Source organism: Chelmon rostratus, chromosome 2, assembly GCF_017976325.1.
Source record: "Chelmon rostratus isolate fCheRos1 chromosome 2, fCheRos1.pri, whole genome shotgun sequence".
Taxonomy (NCBI): domain Eukaryota; kingdom Metazoa; phylum Chordata; class Actinopteri; order Chaetodontiformes; family Chaetodontidae; genus Chelmon; species Chelmon rostratus.
In genome coordinates, this window is record NC_055659.1 from 9,242,179 (window position 1) to 9,268,119 (window position 25,941).

General features: G+C 40.9%; 1 protein-coding gene and 1 long non-coding RNA gene across 2 annotated transcripts; both read left to right on the forward strand.

Moving 5' to 3' along the window:
- The first annotated feature begins 1,082 nt into the window (after positions 1-1,082).
- ncoa5 (nuclear receptor coactivator 5) lies at positions 1,083-25,769 on the forward strand. Its single transcript, XM_041945181.1, has 22 exons — positions 1,083-1,164; positions 2,522-2,581; positions 3,875-4,147; positions 4,448-4,555; positions 5,927-5,990; positions 7,993-8,250; positions 8,333-8,448; positions 8,930-9,059; positions 9,227-9,426; positions 9,545-9,749; positions 9,966-10,057; positions 10,726-11,290; positions 17,554-17,804; positions 18,106-18,213; positions 19,443-19,506; positions 21,079-21,300; positions 21,383-21,498; positions 22,512-22,641; positions 22,809-23,008; positions 23,127-23,331; positions 23,484-23,575; positions 24,766-25,769. The coding sequence occupies exons 3-22, from the start codon at positions 3,979-3,981 to the stop codon at positions 25,335-25,337; spliced, it is 3,867 nt and encodes a 1,288-aa protein (XP_041801115.1). The 5' UTR covers positions 1,083-1,164; positions 2,522-2,581; positions 3,875-3,978; the 3' UTR covers positions 25,338-25,769.
- Positions 13,710-17,517, forward strand: LOC121625105. The gene is made up of 3 exons (XR_006007890.1): positions 13,710-13,822; positions 15,679-15,738; positions 15,929-17,517. It is a non-coding gene; the product is annotated as an uncharacterized LOC121625105 (long non-coding RNA).
- Positions 25,770-25,941: the final 172 nt, after the last annotated feature.

Sequence of the window (25,941 nt, forward strand, 5' to 3'; positions counted from 1 at the left end):
TCTGATCTGACCCTGAAGCTCTCTCGGATGGCCGGCATCTGATCTGATACTGCTTGTTAATAAAAGTCTCTTCAACTCAAGCTTGTATCAGCAGAGTCATTTCTACATCATCATCATACCACTGCTTGGCAGGACCTGGCTGATAAACATCATTACAAAGTGCTTATTTGCTTTCTTATGGAGGATTTAACTGATAGGGTAAGAGACCCAAAACCATCCACTGAGCCTGTCCATTGGAAGAAAGAAACATTTCTCAATAGCTGTAAGTATGAAGGTTTTCCCTTGCACCCAAACAAGTAGCATGTATAGTTTTTCTTAAGAAAGGAGCTTATTTGGTAACTTAGTCTACTATTCCTTAACAATAGTGGCTACAACAACACAAGATTCAATTTTCTGCACTACTAAATAATATAAAGACAAAGTATGCTTTGTAAACACTGTTATACATTTATGTTTTTTTTCTTGCGAAATTGTGTCCAGTAAATCTTATTTTGTTTATGTGGATACTTATATGTGTGTATGTGAGAGAGTTACCGCTAATGTTTGCATATGTAGGCTACTGACAGCGAAACTCATAGCAGAAACCCCAGTACAGACCTGTGTTTTTAGACATGCTATATAATCGAAGTGTGGGAAAACAGGATAGCATCGACATGGTTTCACACAAGCAGTAGATATTTCTGTAATGTTATGGGCGTCGTACTACACATACCGACTTTATCTTCGACAGATTTATTTTAGAATTAGCCAGTAGGGGGCGGTGTGTGTTTAGTAGTAGCTGTGGACGTAGAAGAAGAGGAATTTTACATTTATTTTTTTAGAAGAGGAACTCGCGGCCCTAAATTCCGAATCCTACTATGGCCAAGGGAAGACCCGCCCAACTCTGCCTCTGATTGGCTAGTACTCGTTGTCTTCGGTTGGGTTGGTTAGATTTATGCATGAGTAGTGTTTATTGGTTAGGTTCAGGATAAAAATTTCAGGGTACGCCATTCAGAGGCAGAGTAAGGCGGGTCATATTTTCGCCATAGTAAGGTTTGGGTGCAGCTGCTAGTTGGACGGCGGCCATTACTTGAACTATAGCAGCTTTGTGAGAAGACAGAAAAATGTTAACGAGCTGTCCGTGGTATTGAGAGACTTTAAACGGAGATAAAAATCACATTTAAGGTGAGGAAAGAGTTGTTTTGCTGTTTTAGTACAACGACGTACGCAATGATTTCGTCGACGGTGACGTTAAGTTAGTAGTGTACGTTAGCATGTGTACGCTAACTGTGAAGCTAGACGTTTGGTATAAAGATAACAGGTAACTTAAGCCTATGGCTACCTAACGTTCAGTAGCCAACAGCTGACGTTAATTTAAATAGCCAATATTTACACCGTAATCACCTAACTGTAATACATACACACGAAACACCCCAACGTATGGCAGTCTAAAAGTAGCATTACAGCCAGGTTAATGTTGAGCTAACAGTTACATTATGTTAGTCACCTCTAATTCTACCCCGCTACTGTAATGTGTTATGTTATATGTAATTTGTAACGCGACCGGTGTTGAGTTTTGCTTGCCCGTCGACATATGTGGGGGCATGAGTTACATCCACCATTATCACTTCTTTCGTGATGCCTCACGTCGGCAGCGCTGTCCCACAGAGCAGTGCTGATTAGACTGAGCTATTAATGAGCCTCAGTGCTTTAATTTCAAATAATGACAATTATACAGACATTAAGAAAACTAGAAGGTAAGATTTAGATGTTCACAAAGCATCGCCATTATTATAACAACAAAAACGTGGTAGTAGTTGTTCATAAAGAGGTACAAGCTGTGCTATAGCTTATAAGGCTATCTTATAATAAAATCCTGTCATAAAAAGTGCTTGATTTTGGACTTTCAAGTTATTAGACAAATCATATGCCTTTGAAGGTACAAGTATCAATTAATTAAAATGTTATGTATTCCAGGGAAAGCCTCTGACAAAATTAAAGCATTTAGCTCACTGGCAATGTGAGGCTATCACACAAGCACATGTTGCAATAGGGCATAACCCCCAGCCTGGTGTTCATGCCCACTCCGTCAGCACCATTACAGTGGGTAGTTATCATCCCCCTGCTCTCACAGGATCTATGTGACGCCAGTCAAGTGTAATGCTCTCACTCTGAACATTCAGATAGTGCTTGATCTATATGTTCTTCTTCCCAATGTTGTCCTTAAAATAGCCAGCAACAGAGGGTCTAGTGGTTGTTTTTGTTTTATTAAAACAAATTGGAGCATTGCATGGAATTTTATCATTTGTCATAATTTTATTATTATATTTATTATCATTGTCAACTTATGGTTTTGTAAAACTTGATGAGGGGCTGTGTGAATGGTAGATATATATATAACTTTAAGTGAACAAGACTGACTTTGCTTTGGGACACAGTAATTTTTATAGTGTAAAGTTTCTACATCTCCTACAAGAATTTTAAGTGATTCTTTTCCTAAATTGTGTAAAGTGGTTATTGACCTTTTTTCCGCCCCTTTCAGACACTCAGGGGTTTTGGATTATGTGGAGACAGAGTCCAGGCCATCTAGGTTCAACTAAAGGTATGGAAGGGGCTGCTCCCTAAAAAGCATTATGTATATTGCCTACAACCATAAATGGAATACGACAAAGTTGCTATCACTTTTTAATGTCAGTTTACAATGTAGAGTATGTGTTGGTAATGAAAAAGTCTGGAGATTCTCTTTTGCTGATATCACTTTTTTAGTATATTGTGCTACGTAAAATAATCAATTGATCCTTAAGATTTTTAAGAATGTTGTTTGTTTGTTTTTTTTCAACAAAAGAAAACATTTGGATTGCATTTTGACATTTTCAAGGGGACCATAAGCCCACGATTTCATTTCATCAATAAAATTTTCCTGAAGGCGTTTTACCGTTTCAAAAGAAGAGGAAGATTTGAACATATGCTGAATTTTCGAATTGTAGAAAACAGTGTTGCAAGTTGTCTGAACAGCTATCTCGTCGAATTCTACAGACCTACCAGGGCATATTTCTCTTGCCAAAAAATAACTGAAACTTATCAGCTACACTGAGTGCAGCAAGACAAAGATGGGATGGGCATCGTGATGCTAAACATATATCTTGGAAAATTTTGAATGTCTTGACTCTGGGGTTGTAACTATTTATAACCAAAATTCCATTTTAAAGTTGTGGAGGCAGAGTGCCATAACAGTCAAAACACACTGCAGAGGGGATACTGCATATATCTGTGGTTTTGGCCCCACTTTCTCACAACAACTGCAGTACACCCTTTGCGTGAAATGTTCGCGACCTCATACTTTGCTTTTGCAACATACCCTTTCGTCTCTAGCTTTATAAAGCCAGAGTGCATCTTTCATGCTCGATTTTCACTAAAGGATTTCAGTCTGGGCGACATCTACTCAGAAAGAGCAAAAGAGCTAGTAATGCAAGGCTTTCAAATCCCAGCGCAGTGGGTAAAATCAGACGGAAGTCCATCGCATCACCGGATTTGAATTTATTGTTAATATGTTCAGCGTCCCATGGCTGTTCTTTGCACCATAATTCAAGGCAAGTTCTCACATACGTAATGGTCCAGTGCAGAGTTACATTGAATAATTTCCTGCTGTGGAAATGAGCACCAGAGAAATGCAGGATGCATTAATTTGTAGTAGTTTTAACACAAAGTTTCGGAAGAATTTGCGATTTAACCAGCACATTTATTTCAAATTTGAATATTTGCTACGTTTCAAAATGAATTTGCCACAGCATTTCCTGTCTGAACTTTGATGTGACTTTGATCTGCAACTTTTCCTCTACTAAAACGTTTGATCCTTCCAAGGAATTTGATCTCTTACCTCACTGACATGTTTCAGGATTGTGGAGGACAATTTAAAGAAGCTTTTTTTTTTTGCGAACAAACTTTTTCACGCATTTGAGGCGCACAAAGAACGAAACCAGTAAACTTTGGGATCGAGATATGTCTCACCGAAGAAGCCGCAGCGCATCACCAGGACGTTATTCACGTTCCTGCAGCAGTAATGATCCTAGAGATTTGGAGAGACGGATTTTTGTTGGGAATTTGCCGACCTCCGACATGGAAAAGAAGGAATTGGAAGACCTGTTCAGTCCATACGGAAAGATAGTCGGTCAGTAAACGCAATATAAGCCATAATCTGTCACTTTTAACTCATGACGATAATTTAATTTGAGCAGGCTGTCCATGCATGTCACAATAGTTGGGAGTATTTTCAGAAATAATTTCTAAAGTGCATTTAGATGTCTAGTAGCATTAACTTGGTCATCATAAGTCGTGTTTTTTCATGAAATGCAAGCATGTCAAGTTTGTAATCATGTGCCTACTGCTGATTTTTAAATAGAGTAAATGAGTGGGTATCTAAAATGTTCTTAAATGATCTTTTGTACCACTTAAAATGTTCCTCTTCTAGGCGTATCCATGTTTCGTGGGTTTGGATTTGTACAATTTGAACGCGTTGAGGAAGCCGAAGCTGCAAAGGCGGCCCAAAAAGGTCGAATATATAAAGGTTATAAAATAGGTAAGCCTTAACTGCAGTAGGTGTGATTGTCTGGCTAAAGCGGACAGGTTTAATTGGTGCACAGTGAGCAACAAAGCCAAAAAAGTTTGTTGCTTTGTTTGTGTTTTTTGGAAACCCTGTTTGAAGGTTGGGAATGGTGGTTTAAGTGTTAATCCTGAAGATAATCTGTTTTTGTGGATTTGCTGATTGAAAATAGACCTGCACGATATGAAGAAAATCTGTGATGTACCATTACATTCTTCAGTATTGCGATAACAATATGACTTGCGATAAATCAAATATTGCAGTGTGCATATTAGCTATACAGGTCGCATGTCTTTCTGCTTTAGTTGGTACACTGCTAACATTGACCCAAATGCTGAATAGCCTATGCCCACGGAATAAGGAAATTACATAAATTATTTCAAACACTGAACAAATTGCTCAACAATAACATACTAGCTAGTCTTGCAGTTGCCACCAAATTTGATTGAATTTTGGACCCATTGGTGCATGTAAATAAATAGATTTTTCTCACTGATTGCGTGTCAGGCAGTGTTTGAGATGTGTTTATTGCGCATGTTCGTAACACATTGTCGATCAAAATATGACTTATCGGCACTCATTAAAAGTGCCAGCCATGGAAATGAGCAAGTATGCTATTATAAGGATTAACTCTTTTCCTGTGGCTTTCTGTGGAAAAAGGTTGTGTATGAAAGCTAGAATAATTACAGGTGTAAAGTCTCTTCTTTAAAATGCCATTTTAATTATGGGATATGCTGCATCCAGTAAATGAAATGCCCATTACAGTAATGATGAAGGTATAACCCTATGCTTGCCCACAACTAACCTCACAAAATGTAAGTTGTATGAGTTGACCTACAATTACCTTAGATTAGAATTTGCTTTGATTTTCTACTTAGCCTTTCTTTTTGCAGACATGTAACATTTTTGGCTTACAAAGCAAATAAAGAAGTGCATTATTAAATTCTGGCAAAGGCTGAATATCTGAATTATCTTGTTTTTATTTGCAATACTGTCTTGGAATTTCAACGTGGATTTAAATGTGTCGCACTTGATTTTGAGAATTTCTGAAGGCCAAATTTCACGTTGATGATCTGATTTACGTGTTCGAGCTTTGCTATTTTTAAGCCAATTTTGAAAGGGAGAAAAAAAATTTGCGCTCACTCACTGCAACTCAATTCGACACATTTGGCAACTCGATATGCTGCATTTTGACTCGTCCAGTTTGGATTTTCAAGATGGGAATTTGGAGCTCAGTTTCATTTGGATCGTGGAAGTGTTGGCGTGGCCACTCCATTCTGCGTGAACGCATTAGCTGATTTTGACATGTCACTGCTATGTTCAACGTTTGGATTGATTTATTTTCAGATGTAAATATGGCAGTGGAGCGACGGCAAGCTAAACCTCAATCCCAGCAGAGCCCTCCACGAAGGTAAAGTAACGCGAAATGGGTGTGAAGAGCTACCATCGCCTCTGAGGTGCCAGTAAAAAACAAAAGGAACAAAAACCAAAAGCGTATAAGTCTTTCCTCAACTGTCATTTCCACCAGTGATGAAGTCTGCTTGATGGAAGCGAATACAGCGAGTAAGAGTAGATGGTTTGGTGGTCTATATTTCACCCTAAATTCAAACTTCCAGATCTGTTGAAATAAAGAAAAGAGCCACATGAATGTAATTTAGAGTCTCTTTGTCTCAAACATTCTTGTCTTACAGGTTTTCAATGTTCTTTGCGCAACTTTGACCCGCATTTCATCTTAAAAATCGAATATGCGTCTTCACGGCTGAAAGATTTATTGCCTGTCCCACCCTGCCCCGTATCTGTTTAACAGGTTCATGTCCTACAGCATGGCCTGTAACTAATTTAGTGTGTGTACATTTAAACTATATTTGCTCTAATGAACAGCTTCCCTAAACCAAACGCGGTGAAAAACAGATATTGATTTAGGCAGGCTACTGTGAACATACATTTAAAGATACCTGTCAAGTTTCGTAAACAAACTCACCAAAACGCTGTGCGTGCGTGCGTGCGTGCGTGCGTGCGTGCGTGCGTGCGTGCGTGGGTCTGGTGTGGTGTGGTGTTTGTTCGTGCACCTGTGGGCACGTGTGTGCTTGAGGCCCAATAACTATGTTGAATGAGTTTTGTTCCTCAAACATCTGCAGAACTGATGCATTTCTTGACGCGTTACTGCCGGCAACTAATGACCAGTGGAATAACCATTGGCAGGACTCGATCGTGTCACCTGCACACCTGCAGGACATACTAACACAACAGGGGCTCATACTTAAAAGCGTTGCTCCATTGTGCCACTTGTGGACAAAAACATCACAGGGTACCTTTTTAACGAATCAGCACATTAACATTGTTGGCCAGTAATTTTGAGTCTTGTCGACTGAAGGTTGAGCTTTGATACTTCTTTGTGTGTGATACTGTAACCACCCCACAGCTGGCCACTTTGACACAACCCTTGTCCACAACAGTATTTGTGGCTAAACATCCCACACATCATTGAGAAGCTTATTCGCAGGAGTTTGGGTATGGGGTGGAGCATGCACGCACATACGATCACAGACCAGTGCAAAAACGTGTCTAATACTAATTTTAATATTCCATATGAGTTCAATATAAGTTCCATATTATGAATATACACTGTCATGATGCACAGTATGGTAATTAGAGGTAAAGGCAGTGTATGGTTTGTGGTACTTATTTTCCTTTTTATTTGCAACATATTCTTTCAGAGTCAAGAGTTATGGAAATTCATTGAACTTTTATACTACGACAAGAAGCAAATTTACAAAATATTTGCTCAAACCAAGTAGTCTTTAAAAACAAATCCTTTTCAAACTACTACTCTTTGACTGCGGAAAGACAAACTTTTGAGAGGACTGAAGTATAACTGTTGTCATACAACATCTGAAGCTGCTGAGAGGCCTGTGGGAGAGTCTCCTTTTATAAATAATGACCCCAACAGAAGAGAACCTTTTTCTTTACATGAAAAAAAAAGACAAGTTCAAATGTTCAAACAGTTCTATTTTCGTGAGAAACATTCCATCAAATATATTTGCAAAAACTGTCTTGTTCAAAAAGGTTAAACAAGCATGGTATTTGTGTATTTTATGGTTGATGAATCATTGTTGTGTACACGGTTCACTGGACATTTTGAAAAGATTGTTGTCCAAAGGACACTTATTGAAATTACCTCCGGAACTGAATTTGTGCTAGTTCTCTTTGCGATCGCGATAGTTGCTTTCTGGTACTCTGATTTGTGCGAATAAATATATTTCATCGTTTCATATTGAATAAATACATGTTAATTCAATTAAATATACAATACCAACTCTCCTCACCAGCTGTGGACAGATTACCCTTTGTACTATTTCATAGACAGCCTGAACTTTAATCTTCTTTGCACTCATTGATCACTTTTGTCTCAGGGCCCCGTATAGCAGTTATGGCGACAGCAAGGAGCCCCGACCTCGATCACGTTCCCCCGTTTATGGTCGTGATGGTCGCGATGGACGTGAGCCTCGGAATGGCCGTGATGGACGTGAGCCTCGGGACAGCTGTGATGAAAGAGGCTCAAGTCGAGAGCCGAGGTCAGGTGGCCACTCTCGTGACCCTGATTACCGATACCGTAGCTCAGAGAGCAGAGACAAGGACCTCAGAGGTGACCCACGGGATCCTGCATACAGGTGACTAGCACTCATTTCATTAGTTGGGAGTCCAGAGTTAAGTGGTTACGGTCTTGTCTGAACCTGAAATATTTCCACACAGCAGAGATGACTACGACCGATACTACCGCAGTGGTGCTGAAGACTATTACCGGAGGAAGGATGAACCCTACAGGGACCCTTACAGAGATCCCTGGAATGGACGCCGTGAGCCAGAGGGTATGTGTACTCTGCATCCAACCACCTTCGAGTCAAATTGTGGTCATGTGTAAAATTGTATGTATTTTTTTCCTTGGATAGATCACTTAGATTTTCCTCATTATCTGTATTATCAAAACTTTTTTCCTACATCCCTCAAGTTATTTAGGTATTATTTTTACTTCTTTTAACATCTTGATCACTACCTTGTGTGGACACAGCACCATCACTTGACACAGCAGACACAACAGTTATTTTCCTGTTTAACCATGTTATTTAAGCTACATACAGTATGTACTGTTGAAAAGTAAGATGCATGAAATCAAGTCAAGAATTCTTTTCTTATCAGCCATTATAAAATGTCTTGCACAACTGCAGTATATATGTCAGAGTTCAATTTTCTCACTGAGGTTTTGTGACCATTTTTAAGTCAATTTCAGACTATATTCAAATGTAGAAAATTTTACTGACATTGAACTTTCCAATCCCTCCTCAACTGTAGATGGTCGTGCTCGACCAGAAGAGCGTCGGCGTAATGAATTGTATCGACAATACTATGAAGAACTCCAGCGGCGTTACGACACCGACCGTCCTGTCGATTGTTCTGTGATCGTCGTCAACAAGGCGCAAAAGTATGTCCACTCTTTGTTCTTTACAGGAAACACTGCTCTGTGACCAGAAACATCTCTGTAAATATTCAATCGGTACATGGGATGTTTTCATTTCATATCACTCCTGTGTGTGTCTGTGTGTCTGTGTCCACGTGTACTTTGTACTTGTGCTTCAAAAACAACTGTAGGGAGTATGCTGAGACAGTGGGGCGAAAAGTCCGTGATTTGGGCATGGTGGTGGATCTGATCTTCCTCAACACAGAAGTGTCACTAACCCAGGCGCTGGAGGATGTCGGCCGAGCGCGCACTCCCTTTGCCATCATCATTACCCAGCAGCACCAAGTCCACCGATCCTGCACTGTCAACATCCTGTTCGGCACACCGCAAGGTAATGCATGACGACCGTATGCGCCTGATGGTTGTTGGGTTCGCTTTTGGTCACTCCAGATGTAGAGGGGACAGCATTTCCAATGTGTATCTTTTTTGTTGTGTCCTTGTTGCTGTAGAGCATCGAAACATGCCAATGCAGGATGCCATGATGCTGGTTGCCCACAACTACGACACGTACAAAGTTGAAAATCGTGAAAAGGAACGTGAGGAGATTGCCAGAAAGGCTGCCAAGATGGCGGACGATGTGTTAGTCAGGGAGCCTGACAGAGAGAGCCACCCCGTTTCTGTGCTCACTGCCATCACACTGCTGTCTGAAAACAGGTATCTGGTTTTAATAATGTTTAGACTTGTCTGAAAGTGTTATCAGATTTTGACTTAAGACTTAAAAGTTGGAGTTATGGAGAATGTACCAAGGAGAAATTACAGTTCACATGTAAAAAATTTGACTTTCAGACTGCCTTTGGCTTCTCACACATTGTTTAAGAAAAAATGTCTACATTTGAAATAATATTTTTTGTGTGTGTGGTTGCTGGGTAGGTTTATAACACCAGAAGAACTGGATAGCCTCATTGGGTACCTGAAGGAGAAAAGAACCCGGCTGCTACGCAGCACTGTCGACCCCCTTGCAGGTAAGAGGACAAAATATGATACTAATGGATAGGCTTACTTTTTTTTTTTTTCCTCCAAGCCTGTTAGAAAGGCCGACCTCACAGTGGATAGTTGTTTGGATAGCTTAGCCAACACGTTAAAAACAAATCTAGGCAAGCAGGAACAGTAAACGAAGTGTAATATGATTAGAAAGTGAGCAGGGATGTCTCAAAACACCAACAGAGCCCTGATGAAATGGTGTGGAATAGTAAAACCAGTAAGATCAAAACATTAAACGTTAAAACTTCCCACATTGCAGTAAACTGAGAAAACTATAAAGGCTTCAGTAGTCTGAGTTCGACAAATCAAGTGGATATTTTAAATTTTTGAAATTTGTTTGAAATTTCCTCTCTGTGCAGCACAGCAAGGAAGTGCTGTCTGCTGAAACTCTGGTAATTCCGCTCTAAAAAGAGTGGAAATGTAGAAGACACCCACTGAAGGGTCATTTCTTAACTTCAGCTTAACTTCACAGTGCATTTTTATACAGAGGAAGACTGAATTTTGTCCTACGTCTCTTACATTGGATTTGTGTGAACAGGATTTTTTTTTAATCTCTGCCAGTTTGTTGAAAAATGTCAACCTATCCTAAAATGTTCTTCTGCTCTAGAATCTTTCTAAATATTTCTAATATTACTTTTTCACCCTGCAGCTGCAGTCCATGTTGCAGCTCCTGCAGCAGTACATCATGACATTCCACCCTCAGCTGCAGGACTGCCTCCTCCATCCCATTCTACTCACACAGCCCCACAGTCCAGCCATCTGGGCCCAGCAGTCACTTCAAGCGCCTCAGTCAACCCCAGCCATCAGCAGGAGCTGCAGGCTAAAATCCTCAGCCTATTCAACAGCGGCACGGGGACGTCAGCGGGCGCTGGAGGTCCATCTGTTCCCTCCCAGTCGCAGGCCTACGGCTCTCTTGGCCCATCCCCTTCCCAGAACCCACCACGTCTAGCCATGCCTGGCCCTCCTCCAGCTGGATCCCAGGGTTACGGCACCCCACCGGGCCGAATGCCACTTGCACCCAGTGGTCAAAGACCGCTCAGCACCACTTCAGGTATCAATTTTGACAGCCCGAGTGTACAGAAAGCTCTGGACACACTCATTCAGAGCGGACCGTCTTTGACCACGTTGGTGGGCGCGGCTGCCTCTCAGCAACCACCCCCCAGGCCGCAACCTGGCATGGGCCAGGTCCCACCTATGTCCATGTATCCCCGACATTACTGATGCGCTGTCATGAATTACTTCACCTAATGTGAGGTCCACCTCCCGCTCTAACACAAATAGACACCACATCAGTTCTCTGTGGAGTGAGTTTACCAGTTGTGTATAGGTTGACTGTAGGGATGTTTTGTAAAAGATTTTATGTTCTTATTTTATTCTGTTCTGGGTATTGTGTTCAGTTAATTACATATGACGACTTGTCCAGGCTACCTGAAGGTCTGTATATGCAATTGTTAGCCAGAAGATAATTATTCAGTCATCTTACATGTAAGTAAATATTGAGTAAATTATTGAGGTAAAGTACAGTGCATTTTGATTTACGATGGACTCCTTGGGTCTTTCTCAATCATTATCTGTTGTGTTTTATAGATTCTTTTTAATTTGTACAATTGCCACTGTCAAAGTAAGATATGATTAAAAACTCCAGACACAATTGCTGTAATAAAATGATATTGGTTTATTGCATTTTTTCATTTATGTGTAGCTACACCTGTATTTGAAGCACTGTGGTCCACCACAAGCTCACTGGTTTTGCCAATATTGAGCTTCAGGTGATTGTCATTGCGCCATGTAACAAAGCTCTCTATCAGTCCTTTTTACTCCTCTGTAAAAATAGTCTCTCAGTGAAGACAGCATGTTTCTCACTGGAAATTCTTCACTACAATCATTAATGTCAATATGGTCATAACTTGTATTTCGCCAAAAAAAAAGAGACTTAATACCTTTTATTACATTCCTTCAAAGTTTTACTACATACATTGGGCACTGTGTAAAATATAAACAAAAACAATGCAATGAATGCAAATCTTCTACTACTGCTATTAAAAGCTGTTGCAGAATAAAGGCTACCGGACAGTAGATGTTTGAGGATAAGTTAATTTAAACACAAGATACTTGTGCTCAAAAAGAGGATTCATTCTCAGTGAAGAACCTTGGAGCTCTAATCTGCCTCTATACCTGCCAAAGAGCAGTGATTCCTAACACGTCTCTGGGGGTCATCAGGTGGAAACCTCCCTTCAACAGTGTTTCACCTACTTAGTCCCACTACACCTCCAGGAGGTTAGGCAGTGAACTCCGGCGTCCCAGAGTCACCCCCCCTAGTGCCAGTTCACACTGCTCCTACACAATCCAAACAGCACCGCCACGTTCAACTGACCCAGAGATGCTCCAGGTACTGGCCAGTACCGATGCTACCATTTAACTATTGCTAATGCTAATGCTAACCGCTAGGAAGAACAGAAGAAGACAATGCAGTTCTGATGCTACCATTTAGCTAATGTTACGTGCTAACCGCTACCTGCTAAGAGGAACAGAAGAAGACAATAAAGCTAGATTCACCTATACTGTTAATGTTAATTGCTAGCCACCAATACTAACTGCTAAGATACTATCATACTCTCACCGCTTTAGCTATTGTTAGCTGCTACAATGCTACCACAGGCCTAGATGCCACATGTAACTGCCGATTGCCACACTACCATCATCTACCCCTGCCTCTCACCAACTGCACCAAGAAAAAGCGGGGTGGGAATACAAACCCTGGTTCGGGTAGGGGATAGAAAATAAAGAGGTAGAGTCAAAAGATGAAAGTAGGGATTGGATACAGACCCTTGTTCGGGTAGGGGGTGGAAAATTTAGAAGGTGCTGAAGGTGGAGGCCTAAACCACAGACTAGATTTAACAGCCTCTTCTAACATTTCCTTCAAGAAGCAGCAAACCCTACCATTTCCTTCAAAAAGCAAACAGAGCAGGAAAACAAACCCTAACATTTCCTTCAAGAAGCAAACAAAACAGGAAAACAACCAAAAAGATCAAAAAACAAGCCAACTCTGTGTCTTACCACGCAAACTCACCTGAACAGGCCGCATGGTCCCAAAGAGAGACTCTAGCTGGCCACACCCCCACCTTATCTAAACTTCCTGGTTCTCTTCCTATTGGCAGAGCGAGAAGATGGGGCGGGGAAAGCAGAGCAGAGGAGAGGTGTCTTGTTCAGACATTTTAATATTTTAACAGAGACACAAGCTTAAGCAATTCCCTGTACTATTTCATATGGACAAACAGATAAATTTAAGGGAAAAAATGTCAAAACATGCTTTGTGCACTGTTGTCTACTATGGTATATGAATTTTATTTGCCTTAAAATGCAGTCTTCTCTGTGTGTGAGAGTTAATGTTTGCCTAAATACTGATAGCAGAAATACATCATAGGCTATCTGTAGCAGAAACCACAGTACTGAACTGTAGTCATGCCACGTTATTTCAGAAATAGTCTCATGTTGAGTCAAAAGAGTAGTATCAAAATAGTTTCAGACAAGCTGAACAGGAGTATTCTTCGACAGAACTTTTTTCAACTAGCCAGTAGGGGGCGATGTGTGTTTAATAGTAGCTCTTGTGCAGAAGAAGAAGAGCTCTCAGACAGCTGCCGTAAATGAAGCTGAGGAGGAGCAGCCTGTAAGGGAAAATAGCGAAATAGCCACAAGCTCTCCGTGGTGTTGAGAGACTGTAAACGGAGATATAATTCACACTGAAGGTGAGTAAAGAGTTGCTTTGCTGCTTTTAGAATAACGACATGACCAGCGAAAGGTGATTCGCTTTGTAACTACGATGGTAGCCGTTTGTTTTTTAAGGTAATAGGTAACGTTATCGCTAGCTTGAGTAGCTAACATAACGGCTGAATTTACCTAACGCTCACATCGTAACCACATGACGGTAACACATAACAAACCAAGGTATGAAGGTCTAAACGTACAGTGATCTTAATCTTGTGCTTTTGAGTTTTTCAAACCGTAAATAACAAAGTTATTTGTTCCGTTAACCCGGTGCTGTTTGCCATTTGGAGCGTGACCGATGTTTAGTTCTTCCTGTTCGGTGAGAACCGCACGCGCCTGGAGGTAACGCGCGCTGTTGAGGAGAAAACAACCAAACGTTGTATTGATTTCTTCGCCAAAGTACCGTTCATACAATTTTTTTGGCTTAATCAAGTTTCTTAAATTATCTGGGGTTTGTAGTTATTAACAGAAATATCTGTGTTTAATTATACAATAGAAGTAGTATTTCCTTGATAGCATTGGTCCTCACCAAGCAGCAACCAGAAAAACGAAACCACTGCATTTCCTCGAATGGCCACTTGAGGCTTGCTCCAAAAGCGGCTCAGTCCCCATAAACCCCATATTAAAATGCTCAACTCTGCAACAGAAATAAACATGTTTAAGTCTGGCACAACAACCTGTTTTAGTCTCTATACCAATTTCCCCGTTCATGACTGTTTAGTGGTGAATTTTTGTATAACTCACACATTGAAAATATATTAAGACTTAGTTATGTATAACTATGGGCCACTCTGGGAGGCAGCTACCTGCTAGGTTTCAGTAACCAGGCTTTATTTGGCCCTCCTGAGCTACACCCACGCTCCACCTCTTTGCCCACATTTGCATTACCTGGGCGTTTGGCAGAGGCAGACACTGTCAAGATGGCGATAGCCACAGTCACTGAGTTGGGCTCTTCAGAAACCTATGGGTGACATCACAGAGACTATGTCCATTTCTTATGCACTCTGCGGTCCTTATCGAGTGTTACATCTGCTCGTTTGGTGTGGTGGACTTCATAAACGTTAGGTAACAGCAATGCCAGAGTTGTATGTTTTTTTTTTTATAGAGGTCGATGTTTGTGATGTTTCTTTGCGTCAAACACTAAGAGCTACACAAAACTTCCTTAGAGAAGATAATGTTAACTTAAGCTTACCCATCCCATGAATGAAACAGAATGAGTTGTGCACAGTAACCATGGACAGCTACTCAGGTTCATTTTATCCCTCATATACATTTCGTCTTGAAACATTGGACCCACGAAAGTACCTAAAATAATCTTAAAATGATAAAATCTACCTCACTGTCTAGTTGAATTGATACTTCCATGTCTTGTGAAATATTGAACATTGTGTCTACACATGGCTCAGCAGTATGTTGTTGCAAAGCTTTTGTACTGGATTGGACAAGTGATGAGGATATACTTGAAGATAATTTCATTACTAGAGGTCTCCACAGAAAGCATTTCCCAAGATTAGCCTGTTACAACCGCTGTGCAAATACAGACTTTCTGTAAGTCAGGAAGTATCTTACTTTGAGACTAAAGTTGCAACAGTCACTACAAAATTTATCTTTCTCGATAGACAGAGAGACAGACATAAGGATACAAATTTGGATTTGATGTTTACATGAATGGTTGTTTTTTTTTTTTAAAAACTAATAAGAAGCTTTAAGTGAACATGACTCACACTTTGATTTGGGACACAGTGATTGGTCAAGTTACTAGAGACATCTCAGAGCATTTGAAGTAATTTATTTCTTGAACTGTTTAAATTTTTTTTTTTTGCTTTTTTCCCCCCAGATGCTTGCGGCTTTTGAGTTATGTGAACACAGACACCAGGACATCTAGGTTCAAATTGAGGTATGTAAAATGCTGCTCCCTAAGAAACATTATGTAAATTACCTCCAGCCAGAAAGGCAATGTAACAAAAATGCCTTCTCTTTCTGCTGTCACTTTCTGATTTATTTGTGTTGGGACTGAACAACAAACAAAACATTTGAATTTTGACATTTTCAAGATGATCCTAAATCCGTGATTTCATTTCATCAAGGTGATTTTCCTCAAGATGTTTTGACCATTTCAAGAGAAGAGGATGATTTCAACATTTGCTGCATTTCGAATTGTATAAAGCAGTGTTTCAGAGTTGTCTGAACAACTATTTCGTGAAATTCTCCAGACCTACTAGGGCATATTTTTCTTGCCAGAAAATAACTGAAACATATCAGCTGCCATAAGTGCAGTGAGACAAAGAAGGGATGGGCAATGTGATGCTAAACCTATATCTTGGAACATTTTGAATGTTCCAAGATATAGTCCATTTTAAAGTTGTGCAAGCAGAGTTTCATAACGGTTCAATCCCACTGCAGAGTGGATACTGCGTATATCTCTGGTTATTTGCCTTACTTTGAAACAGCAACTGCAGTCCAACCATGTGACTTTGTTTTGCATTAAATGTTTGCAGCCTCATATTGCATTACATGAAATGCGTGTTTTCGTCATTGACTTAAAGACATTTTTTAAGTTTCAATGGGTCTTTCCATCGAAGCGACTCGTCGGGCGTGGGTGTGTGTCTTTACACAACCAATCCAGCTGTGTTTGTCGAGCGGGAACACTTCCTTAGACATTTGTTGTGACCGGTTTACTCATTACATGGAAGTGTGTGATCACTGGTTAAGATGCAAAGAGTCATGCATTTTATGTAATGTCATAGTTAAATCTTAAATTTTATGTAATGTCATAGTTAAATCTCTATACAAATCTCTATACAAACAACTGACTAACAAATGATGTGGCTAATTTTGTCATGGCGCAGTATGTACAGGGGTGCCATATATACTGGCCATATCTCTTGCCTCTTGGATGAAGTTATTAAAATGTAAATTACTTTATTTTTTTTTGCAACTTCTAACCTTTCATCTCTAACTTTAGAAAGCCAGAGTGCATCTTTAATGCTTTCATTTTCACTAGAAGATTTAAGTCTGGGCAACATCTGCTGGGAATAAATTTAGTCCAAACAGATACTCATGGAATTTGTCAGCGTTTTTAAGTATTTAGATGTTAACATGATTTGCCACCTCTTGACACCGTAAGATGCTATGAAAATGGGATTTTTGTCGATAGTTGAGGAGGAACGGTTCATATCTGTGGTACTACTTGAAATTCTGTCTGTCAAACAAAAGAGCCTTGCCAAACCACAATGAGTGAAGTGAAATTGTGAGCTAGTTATACAAGGCTTTCAAATCCTAGCACAAGGGGAAAAAACACAGAAGTTCATTGCATCACCAAATTTGCTTGGTGGCTTTGCATTTGTTGTTGATATACTCAGCGTCAATCATACACTGATGTCCCACTGCTGTTCCTTGGGCAAGCTCTCACATACATAATGGTCCAGTGCAGAGTTACCTCAAACATTTCCTGCTGTGCAAATGAGCACCAGAGAAATGCAGGATGCATTTAATTTGTTGTCGTTTTAACACAAAGTTTCGGAAGAATTTGCGATTTAACCAGCACATTTATTTCAAATTTGAATATTTGCTACATTTCAAAATGAATGTGCCACAGCATTTCCTGTCTGAACTTTGATGTGATTTTGATCTTCAAAACATTTGATCCTTCCAAGGAATTTGATCTCTTACCTCACTGACATGTTTCAGGATTGTGGAGGACAATTTAAAGAAGCTTTTTTTTTTTGCGAACAAACTTTTTCACGCATTTGAGGCGCACAAAGAACGAAACCAGTAAACTTTGGGATCGAGATATGTCTCACCGAAGAAGCCGCAGCGCATCACCAGGGCGTCACTCACGCTCCTGCAGCAGTAATGATCCTAGAGATTTGGAGAGACGGATTTTTGTTGGGAATTTGCCGACCTCCGACATGGAAAAGAAGGAATTGGAAGACCTGTTCAGTCCATACGGAAAGATAGTCGGTCAGTAAACGCAATATAAGCCATAATCTGTCACTTTTAACTCATGACAGTAATTTGATTTGAGCAGGCTGTCCATGCATGTCACAATAGTTGGAGTATTTTCAGAAATAATTTTTAAAGTGCATTTAGATGTCTAGTAGCATTAACTTGGTCATCATAAGTCGTGTCTTTTCAGGAAATGCAAGCATGTCACGTTTGTAATCATGTGCCTACTGCCGATTTTTGTAAATAGAGTAAATGAGTGGGTATCTAAAATGTTCTTAAATGATCTTTTGTACCACTTAAAATGTTCCTCTTCTAGGCGTATCCATGTTTCGTGGGTTTGGATTTGTACAATTTGAACGCGTTGAGGAAGCCGAAGCTGCAAAGGCGGCCCAAAAAGGTCGAATATATAAAGGTTATAAAATAGGTAAGCCTTAACTGCAGTAGGTGTGATTGTCTGGCTAAAGCGGACAGGTTTAATTGGTGCACAGCGAGCAACGAAGTGGTATGGTTTAAGTGTTAACCCTGCAGATAATCTGTTTTTGTGGATTTGGCGATTGAAAATGCCAGCAAAGAACAATGAGCAAGTATGGTGTTTTTAAGGATTAACACTTTACCAATGGCTTTCTGTGGATAAAGGTTTTGGGTTAAAGCTAGAGATGTCCTTCATTCATTTCATCTGCATCCACTAAATGAAATGCCCATAACAGTAATGATGAAGGTATAACCCTATGCGTGCCCACAACTAACCTCACAAAGTGTAAGTTGAATAATTTGACCTACAGCTATTTTAGATTAGAATTTGCTTTGCAGGTTTTCTACTTTCTACTTTTGCAGACAAAGCAAATAAAGAAGTGCATTATTAAATTCTGGCAAAGCCTGAATATCTGAATTATCTTGTTTTATTTGCAATACTGTCTTGGAATTTCAACGTGGATTTAAATGTGTCACTGAAGTGTGGCACTTCATGATCTTATTTACATGTTCAAGCTTTGCTACTATTAAGCCAGTTTTGAAAGGGAGAAAAAAAAAATTTCTGCTCACTCACTGCAACTCAACTCGACCCATTTGGCAACTCGATATGCTGCATTTTGACTCGTCCAGTTTGGATTTTCAAGATCTCTATCTTAGATTAGACTAGATTAGCTTTGCAGATTTTCTTCTTAGCCTTTCTTTTTGCAGCCATGTAACATTTTTGTCTTACAAAGCAAATAAAGAAGTGAAATTATGAACTCCTGGCAAACCCTGAATCACTGAAATTTCTTGTTTTATATGCAATACTGTCTTGGAATTTTCTTCAGCGTGGATTTAAATGTGTCACTGAAGTTTGTCAGTTGTGTTTTAAGAGATTCTGAGGGCCAAATTTCACGTTGAAAATTAAATTTAGTTCAAGTTAAGGCTTTGCTCGTGTTTAGCCAATTTTAAGGAGAGGAGAATTCCTTAATTTCTTAATTTTAAGATCAATTTGACACATTTGGCAACTCGATATGCTGCATTTTGTCTCTCGTCCAGTTTGGATTTTCTAGATGGGATTTTGGAGCTCAGTTTCATTTGGATCGTGGAAGTGTTGGCGTGGCCACTCCATTCTGCGTAAACGCATTAGCTGATTTTGACATGTCACTGCTATGTTCAACGTTTGGATTGATTTATTTTCAGATGTAAATATGGCAGTGGAGCGACGGCAAGCTAAACCTCAATCCCAGCAGAGCCCTCCACGAAGGTAAAGTAACGCGAAATGGGTGTGAAGAGCTACCATCGCCTCTGAGGTGCCAGTAAAAAACAAAAGGAACAAAAACCAAAAGCGTATAAGTCTTTCCTCAACTGTCACCAGTGATGAAGTCTGCTTGATGGAAGCGAATACAGCGAGTAAGAGTAGATGGTTTGGTGGTCTATATTTCACCCTAAATTCAAACTTCCAGATCTGTTGAAATAAAGAAAAGAGCCACATGAATGTAATTTAGAGTCTCTTTGTCTCAAACATTCTTGTCTTATGGGTTTTCGGTGCTCATGTTCTTTGCGCAATTTTGTCCCACATTTCATCTTAAAAATCGAATATGCGTCTTCACGGCTGAAAGATTTATTGCCTGTCCCACCCTGCCCCGTATCTGTTAAACAGGTTCATGTCCTACCTCGTAACTAATTAGATGTGTACCTAAAAACTGCACTTTGAGGAGCTGCTCCGCAGACTACATGCAGATTTTGATTTAGGCAGGATAGAGAGAAAATGAATTTAAAGGTACCCTATGAAGTATTTTGGAAACAAATATATGTGTAGATTTATTGCTTCTCACCAAAACTGTGTGTGTGTGGGTGTGTGTTTGTCCTTGAGGCCTAGTAACTGTGTTGAATGAATTTTGTTCCTCAAACATCTGCGAAACACGCTACGACTGGCAACCAATGATCACGAATACACTTTTTCGTACCTCATCTTCAAATCGAGCGTTACCGAAATTCATTGAACTTCCATTCTGTGACAAGAACCAAATAAATCAAGAGGTCTTTAAAAACAAATCCTTTTTCTAGCCGCTCTTGACCACTGCGATCGCAAATGTTTCGGTGTCAAGGAAAGAAGTGACAAAAATGACAGCGCTTTTTAGGAAGAGACAAACTTTCGTGAAAACTCAAGAGTGAAGTGTAACTTGTCAAACAACATCTGAAACTGCTGAGAGGCCTGTTGTCTTTAAATTCTGTTAAAGCACAGAATTGTGGGAGAGCCTCCTTTGGTAAATAATGGCTCTGTGAGGCAACAGAAGAGTGGAAAAAAAAAAACAACGTTTAAACTTCGGTTTTAGTTCTGTTTTCGTGAGAAACATTCAAGCAAATGTGCATTCATGCAACCTCATATTTGCAGCTTTGGAATGTGTCTTACTGAAGAACAAGATGCTTACATGTGTTAAATAAACTGCCTTGTTCAAAAAGGTTAAACAACCATGGTATTTGTGTATTTTATGGCCAATAAACCTTAAATGGTTGAATCACTATTGTTGTGTACACGGTTCACTGGACACTTTCTTAGGATCGTTGTTGAAATTGCACCTATTGGAATTACCTCCTGGATTTAATTTGTGCTAGTTCCTTATGCGGTCACTGTAACAGCTGTCTGTTGTTCTGCTTTGATGTGCGAATAAATATATTCCATCGATTTACAAGAACAAAAACATGTTAATTAAATTTACAATACCAACCGTAGGCCTGTCCTCACCAGCTGTGGACAGAATATTACCATTTGTATAATTTCATAAGCAGCCTGAACTGTAACCTTCTTTACACTCATTGATAACTTTTGTCTCAGGGCCCCGTATAGCAGTTATGGGGACAGCAAAGAGCCCCGACCTCGGTCACGCTCCCCCGTTTATGGCCGTGATGGACGTGAGCCTCGGGACAGCCGTGATGGAAGGGGCTCAAGTCGAGAGCCGAGGTCAGGTGGCCACTCTCGTGACCCTGATTACCGATACCGTAGCTCAGAGAGCAGAGACAAGGACCTCAGAGGTGACCCACGGGATCCTGCATACAGGTGACTAGCACTCATTTCATTAGTTGGGAGTCCAGAGTTAAGTGGTTACGGTCTTGTCTGAACCTGAAATATTTCCACACAGCAGAGATGACTATGACCGATACTACCGCAGTGGTGCTGAAGACTATTACCGGAGGAAGGATGAACCCTACAGGGACCCTTACAGAGATCCCTGGAATGGACGCCGTGAGCCAGAGGGTATGTGTACTCTACATCCAACCACCTTAGAGTCAAATTGTGTTCAACTATAAAATGGCATGTGAAAAGTTTTGGCACCCCTGGTCCAAATTTATTTTCTGCGAATAGCTAAGTAAGAAATAGATGACCTGATTTACAATTGGCATGAAGTTAAAGTTTTGCCTTTGTAGCAATCCAAGCAGTTCCCTTTGAAAGCTTTGTTGGTCTTCCAGACAACAGCTTGACCTCCACTGTTCCTGTTAACTGCCATTTCATTTCTTAGTTACATTACGAACTGAAGAAACTGCTGTTTTCTTATAGCCCTCTCCTGTTTTGAGGCCATCAGTTATTTTAATTTACAGAGCGTTAGGCAGCTGCTCAGAGGAGCCCATTGTTGGGACAAGGTTTGAGGAGTGAGTTTTTGTAAAGCTCTGAAATTTGCGTCACTTGGCCTTTCTTAATGATTGTGAACAAGCCTTGGTAAAAGTGATTGGAAAGCTCAAATCTCTTGGGCTGCCAAAGCTTTTGTATGGTCCTTTCGTATCTCGACTCTAAAACTGTAAAAATCAAGAAGTAAAATGTTGAAAAGAAGGTCCAATCTTTAACCGTATGCCTTTTGGAAATCAGTCCAAGCTTTTATGATGCCACTGTTGCCAATTTTTTCTGCTTTCTTGCATAGATGTCTTCAGGTATCATCTTTACTGCTTGTAACAATTTTCTTACAACCTCAATTGTCCAGATGTGGGGACACAGCACCATCACTAGACATGAAAGACATATAGAAAGCGTCTGGCAACCAACCTTAAATGACTTATCTTGTTAAGCCATATTATTTATTTTGCATTAAATGGAATGAAATTTATTTTCTAATCATACATTTCTGTGTAAAATGTTTTGCACAGCTGCAGTATTTATAGTGTGTCAGAGTTTAATTACCTGACTGAGGGTTTATTAACAGTTTTCTTTTTTCGAATTATGTTCAAATGTAGAAAATTTTACTGACATTGAACTTTCCAATCCCTCCTCAACTGTAGATGGTCGTGCTCGACCAGAAGAGCGTCGGCGTAATGAATTGTATCGACAATACTATGAAGAACTCCAGCGGCGTTACGACACCGACCGTCCTGTCGATTGTTCTGTGATCGTCGTCAACAAGGCGCAAAAGTATGTCCACTCTTTGTTCTTTACAGGAAACACTGCTCTGTGACCAGAAACATCTCTGTAAATATTCAATCGGTACATGGGATGTTTTCATTTCATATCACTCCTGTGTGTGTCTGTGTGTCTGTGTCCTCGTGTACTTTGTACTTGTGCTTCAAAAACAACTGTAGGGAGTATGCTGAGACAGTGGGGCGAAAAGTCCGTGATTTGGGCATGGTGGTGGATCTGATCTTCCTCAACACAGAAGTGTCACTAACCCAGGCGCTGGAGGATGTCGGCCGAGCGCGCACTCCCTTTGCCATCATCATTACCCAGCAGCACCAAGTCCACCGATCCTGCACTGTCAACATCCTGTTCGGCACACCGCAAGGTAATGCATGACGACCGTATGCGCCTGATGGTTGTTGGGTTCGCTTTTGGTCACTCCAGATGTAGAGGGGACAGCATTTCCAATGTGTATCTTTTTTGTTGTGTCCTTGTTGCTGTAGAGCATCGAAACATGCCAATGCAGGATGCCATGATGCTGGTTGCCCACAACTACGACACGTACAAAGTTGAAAATCGTGAAAAGGAACGTGAGGAGATTGCCAGAAAGGCTGCCAAGATGGCGGACGATGTGTTAGTCAGGGAGCCTGACAGAGAGAGCCACCCCGTTTCTGTGCTCACTGCCATCACACTGCTGTCTGAAAACAGGTATCTGGTTTTAATAATGTTTAGACTTGTCTGAAAGTGTTATCAGATTTTGAATTAAGACTTAAAAGTTGGAGCTGCCTTGGAGCTTGCACACATTGTTTTATTATTGTTTTCTCAAAAAAGAATATGTTTTTTTTGTTTGTGGTTGGTAGGTTTGTAACACCTGAGGAACTGGATAGTCTCATTGGGTACCTGACAGACAAAAGAGCCCGGCTGCTACGCAGTGCTGCAGACCCTCTTACAGGTAAGAGGAAAAAGTCTCATTCTAAAGTAAAGGTTGCATTTTTTTCTCCTTGTTAAAGCAGTGCTGACATGCCCAAACATACAGTACATTGAAAGAGTATTGTGTCTATACTGGCTCTAAAGAGATTCCTCCCTAGAGAAACAAGTGACTGGGGACCAAACCTCTACAGTCATCATTCTGTGCAAAAACACATTTCAAAGTTCAGCAGTCTGAGTTCGACAAATCAAGTGGACATTTTCCAAAGCTGTGGTCTTTTTAGTTTGAAATTTCCACTCTGTGTCAGTATACCTCCAGTGCAGCGCAGTAACGAAGCGCTGTCTGTGGAAACACTGGTAATTTCAAAGTCACCCCTTAATATCTCTGATTGCTGGCCTTGCGGATGAGGTTTGGGGTCTGATGGACTGTAGTCTCCTACCAGAGTGGAGTGACTAAAAAAAGTTTGTGTTCAGGGTGAGACAGTTTGGCCACAGTAGTTCCTGGTGGCCTCAGAGTCCTGGAAGCGTACAGGTGCCGGAGACAGCAGCTGCATTTGCCGTAGTCCTTCGCAGTGGCAGCAGTGTACTCGATGGTGATGGACTCAGTGATGGCGGTGTGGAAGTCACCATTATTGTCTTTGGCAGGTTGAACCTCTCTCACCGCCTTGCTAAACCTGTACTTTGACTCTCTCAGCCTGTCACTGTCCCTCCTGAATGCCTCTTCCTTTTGCTTAGCTGACTGAGCTGAGTTGGGAAACAGGGTTTGTCATTATAACTCAGCCTGGTGAGTGACTGGACACAGCTGTCCTCACGGAAGCTGATGTCGGGGGTCACAGCCTCTGTGAACTCATCAGGACTGTGCCAGACTCTGTCAGTGTAGTCCAAGCACACCTGAAGATCCTCCACAGCTTCACTGTTCCACTGCTTTGATGTCCTCCCAACATGTAAACTTCCCCTCAACTTCACAATGCATTTTATACAGAAGACTGGATTTTTGTCCCACATCTCTTACTCTGGAAAAAGCTATTTTCTTTTCTCTGGCAGTATGGTGAGGACAAACAATTACAGCAACCAAAAACCTACATTAAAATGTTCTTCTACTCTAGAATCTTAATAGAAATATTGCTAATATTACTTTTCTGTTAGTTTTGTCTGTTGAATGCAGTATTATTGTTTGCAGAGCAGCAAATTCTAACTGAACCTGTCACCCTGCAGCTGCAGTCCATGTTGCGGCTCCTGCAGCAGTACACCATGACATTCCACCCTCAGCTGCAGGACTGCCTCCTCCATCCCATTCTACTCACATGGCCCCACAGTCCAGCCATCTGGGCCCAGCAGTCACTTCAAGCGCCTCAGTCAACCCCAGCCATCAGCAGGAGCTGCAGGCTAAAATCCTCAGCCTATTCAACAGCGGCACGGGGACGTCAGCGGGCGCTGGAGGTCCATCTGTTCCCTCCCAGTCGCAGGCCTACGGCTCTCTTGGCCCATCCCCTTCCCAGAACCCACCACGTCTAGCCATGCCTGGCCCTCCTCCCGCTGGATCCCAGGGTTACGGCACCCCACCGGGCCGAATGCCACTTGCACCCAGTGGTCAAAGACCGCTCAGCACCACTTCAGGTATCAATTTTGACAGCCCGAGTGTACAGAAAGCTCTGGACACACTCATTCAGAGCGGACCGTCTTTGACCACGTTGGTGGGCGCGGCTGCCTCTCAGCAACCACCCCCCAGGCCGCAACCTGGCATGGGCCAGGTCCCACCTATGTCCATGTATCCCCGACATTACTGATGCGCTGTCATGAATTACTTCACCTAATGTGAGGTCCACCTCCCGCTCTAACACAAATAGACACCACATCAGTTGTGGAGTGAGTTTACCAGTTGTGTATAGGTTGACTGTAGGGATGTTTTGTAAAAGCTTTTATGTTCATTTTTTATTCTGTTCTGGGTATTGTGTTCAGTTTATTAAATATGACGACTTGTCCAGACTACCTAAAGGTCTGTTTTTAATTGGTAGCCAGAAGATAATTATTCGGTCTTCTTACACACAAGTCAAACTTTGCGATATGAAGTGTGTGAAGTACACTATATTTTGGTTTATGATGGACTCCTTGGTTCTTTTCCAGCCATGACCTGTTGTTTCATAGTTTTTTTGAATTTGTACCATTGCCACTTTCATAATAAGACATTATTAAAAACTCCAGACACAATTGCTGTAATAAAATGGTATTGGTTTATTGCATTTTGTGCTGACAAATCTATAAAATGGAACGGGTATCGCCAGAAGCCATAGAGATATAAGCATTTGAAATGTAAGATAAAACTACTTTTTCCTCTTTTTAATGTACCATGAAACACAATAGAGAATAATACATGTTTTTTTTATTTTAGAA

Excerpts from the sequence above, each read along its gene's own strand:
- ncoa5 (XM_041945181.1), top strand. The coding sequence starts at position 3,979 with ATGTCTCACCGAAGAAGCCGCAGCGCATCACCAGGACGTTATTCACGT. Across the intron at positions 11,291-17,553 it reads ATGTCCATGTATCCCCGACA|AAGCTTTTTTTTTTTGCGAA; the intron begins TTACTGATGCGC and ends GACAATTTAAAG. Across the intron at positions 21,301-21,382 it reads CCACGGGATCCTGCATACAG|CAGAGATGACTATGACCGAT; the intron begins GTGACTAGCACT and ends ATTTCCACACAG.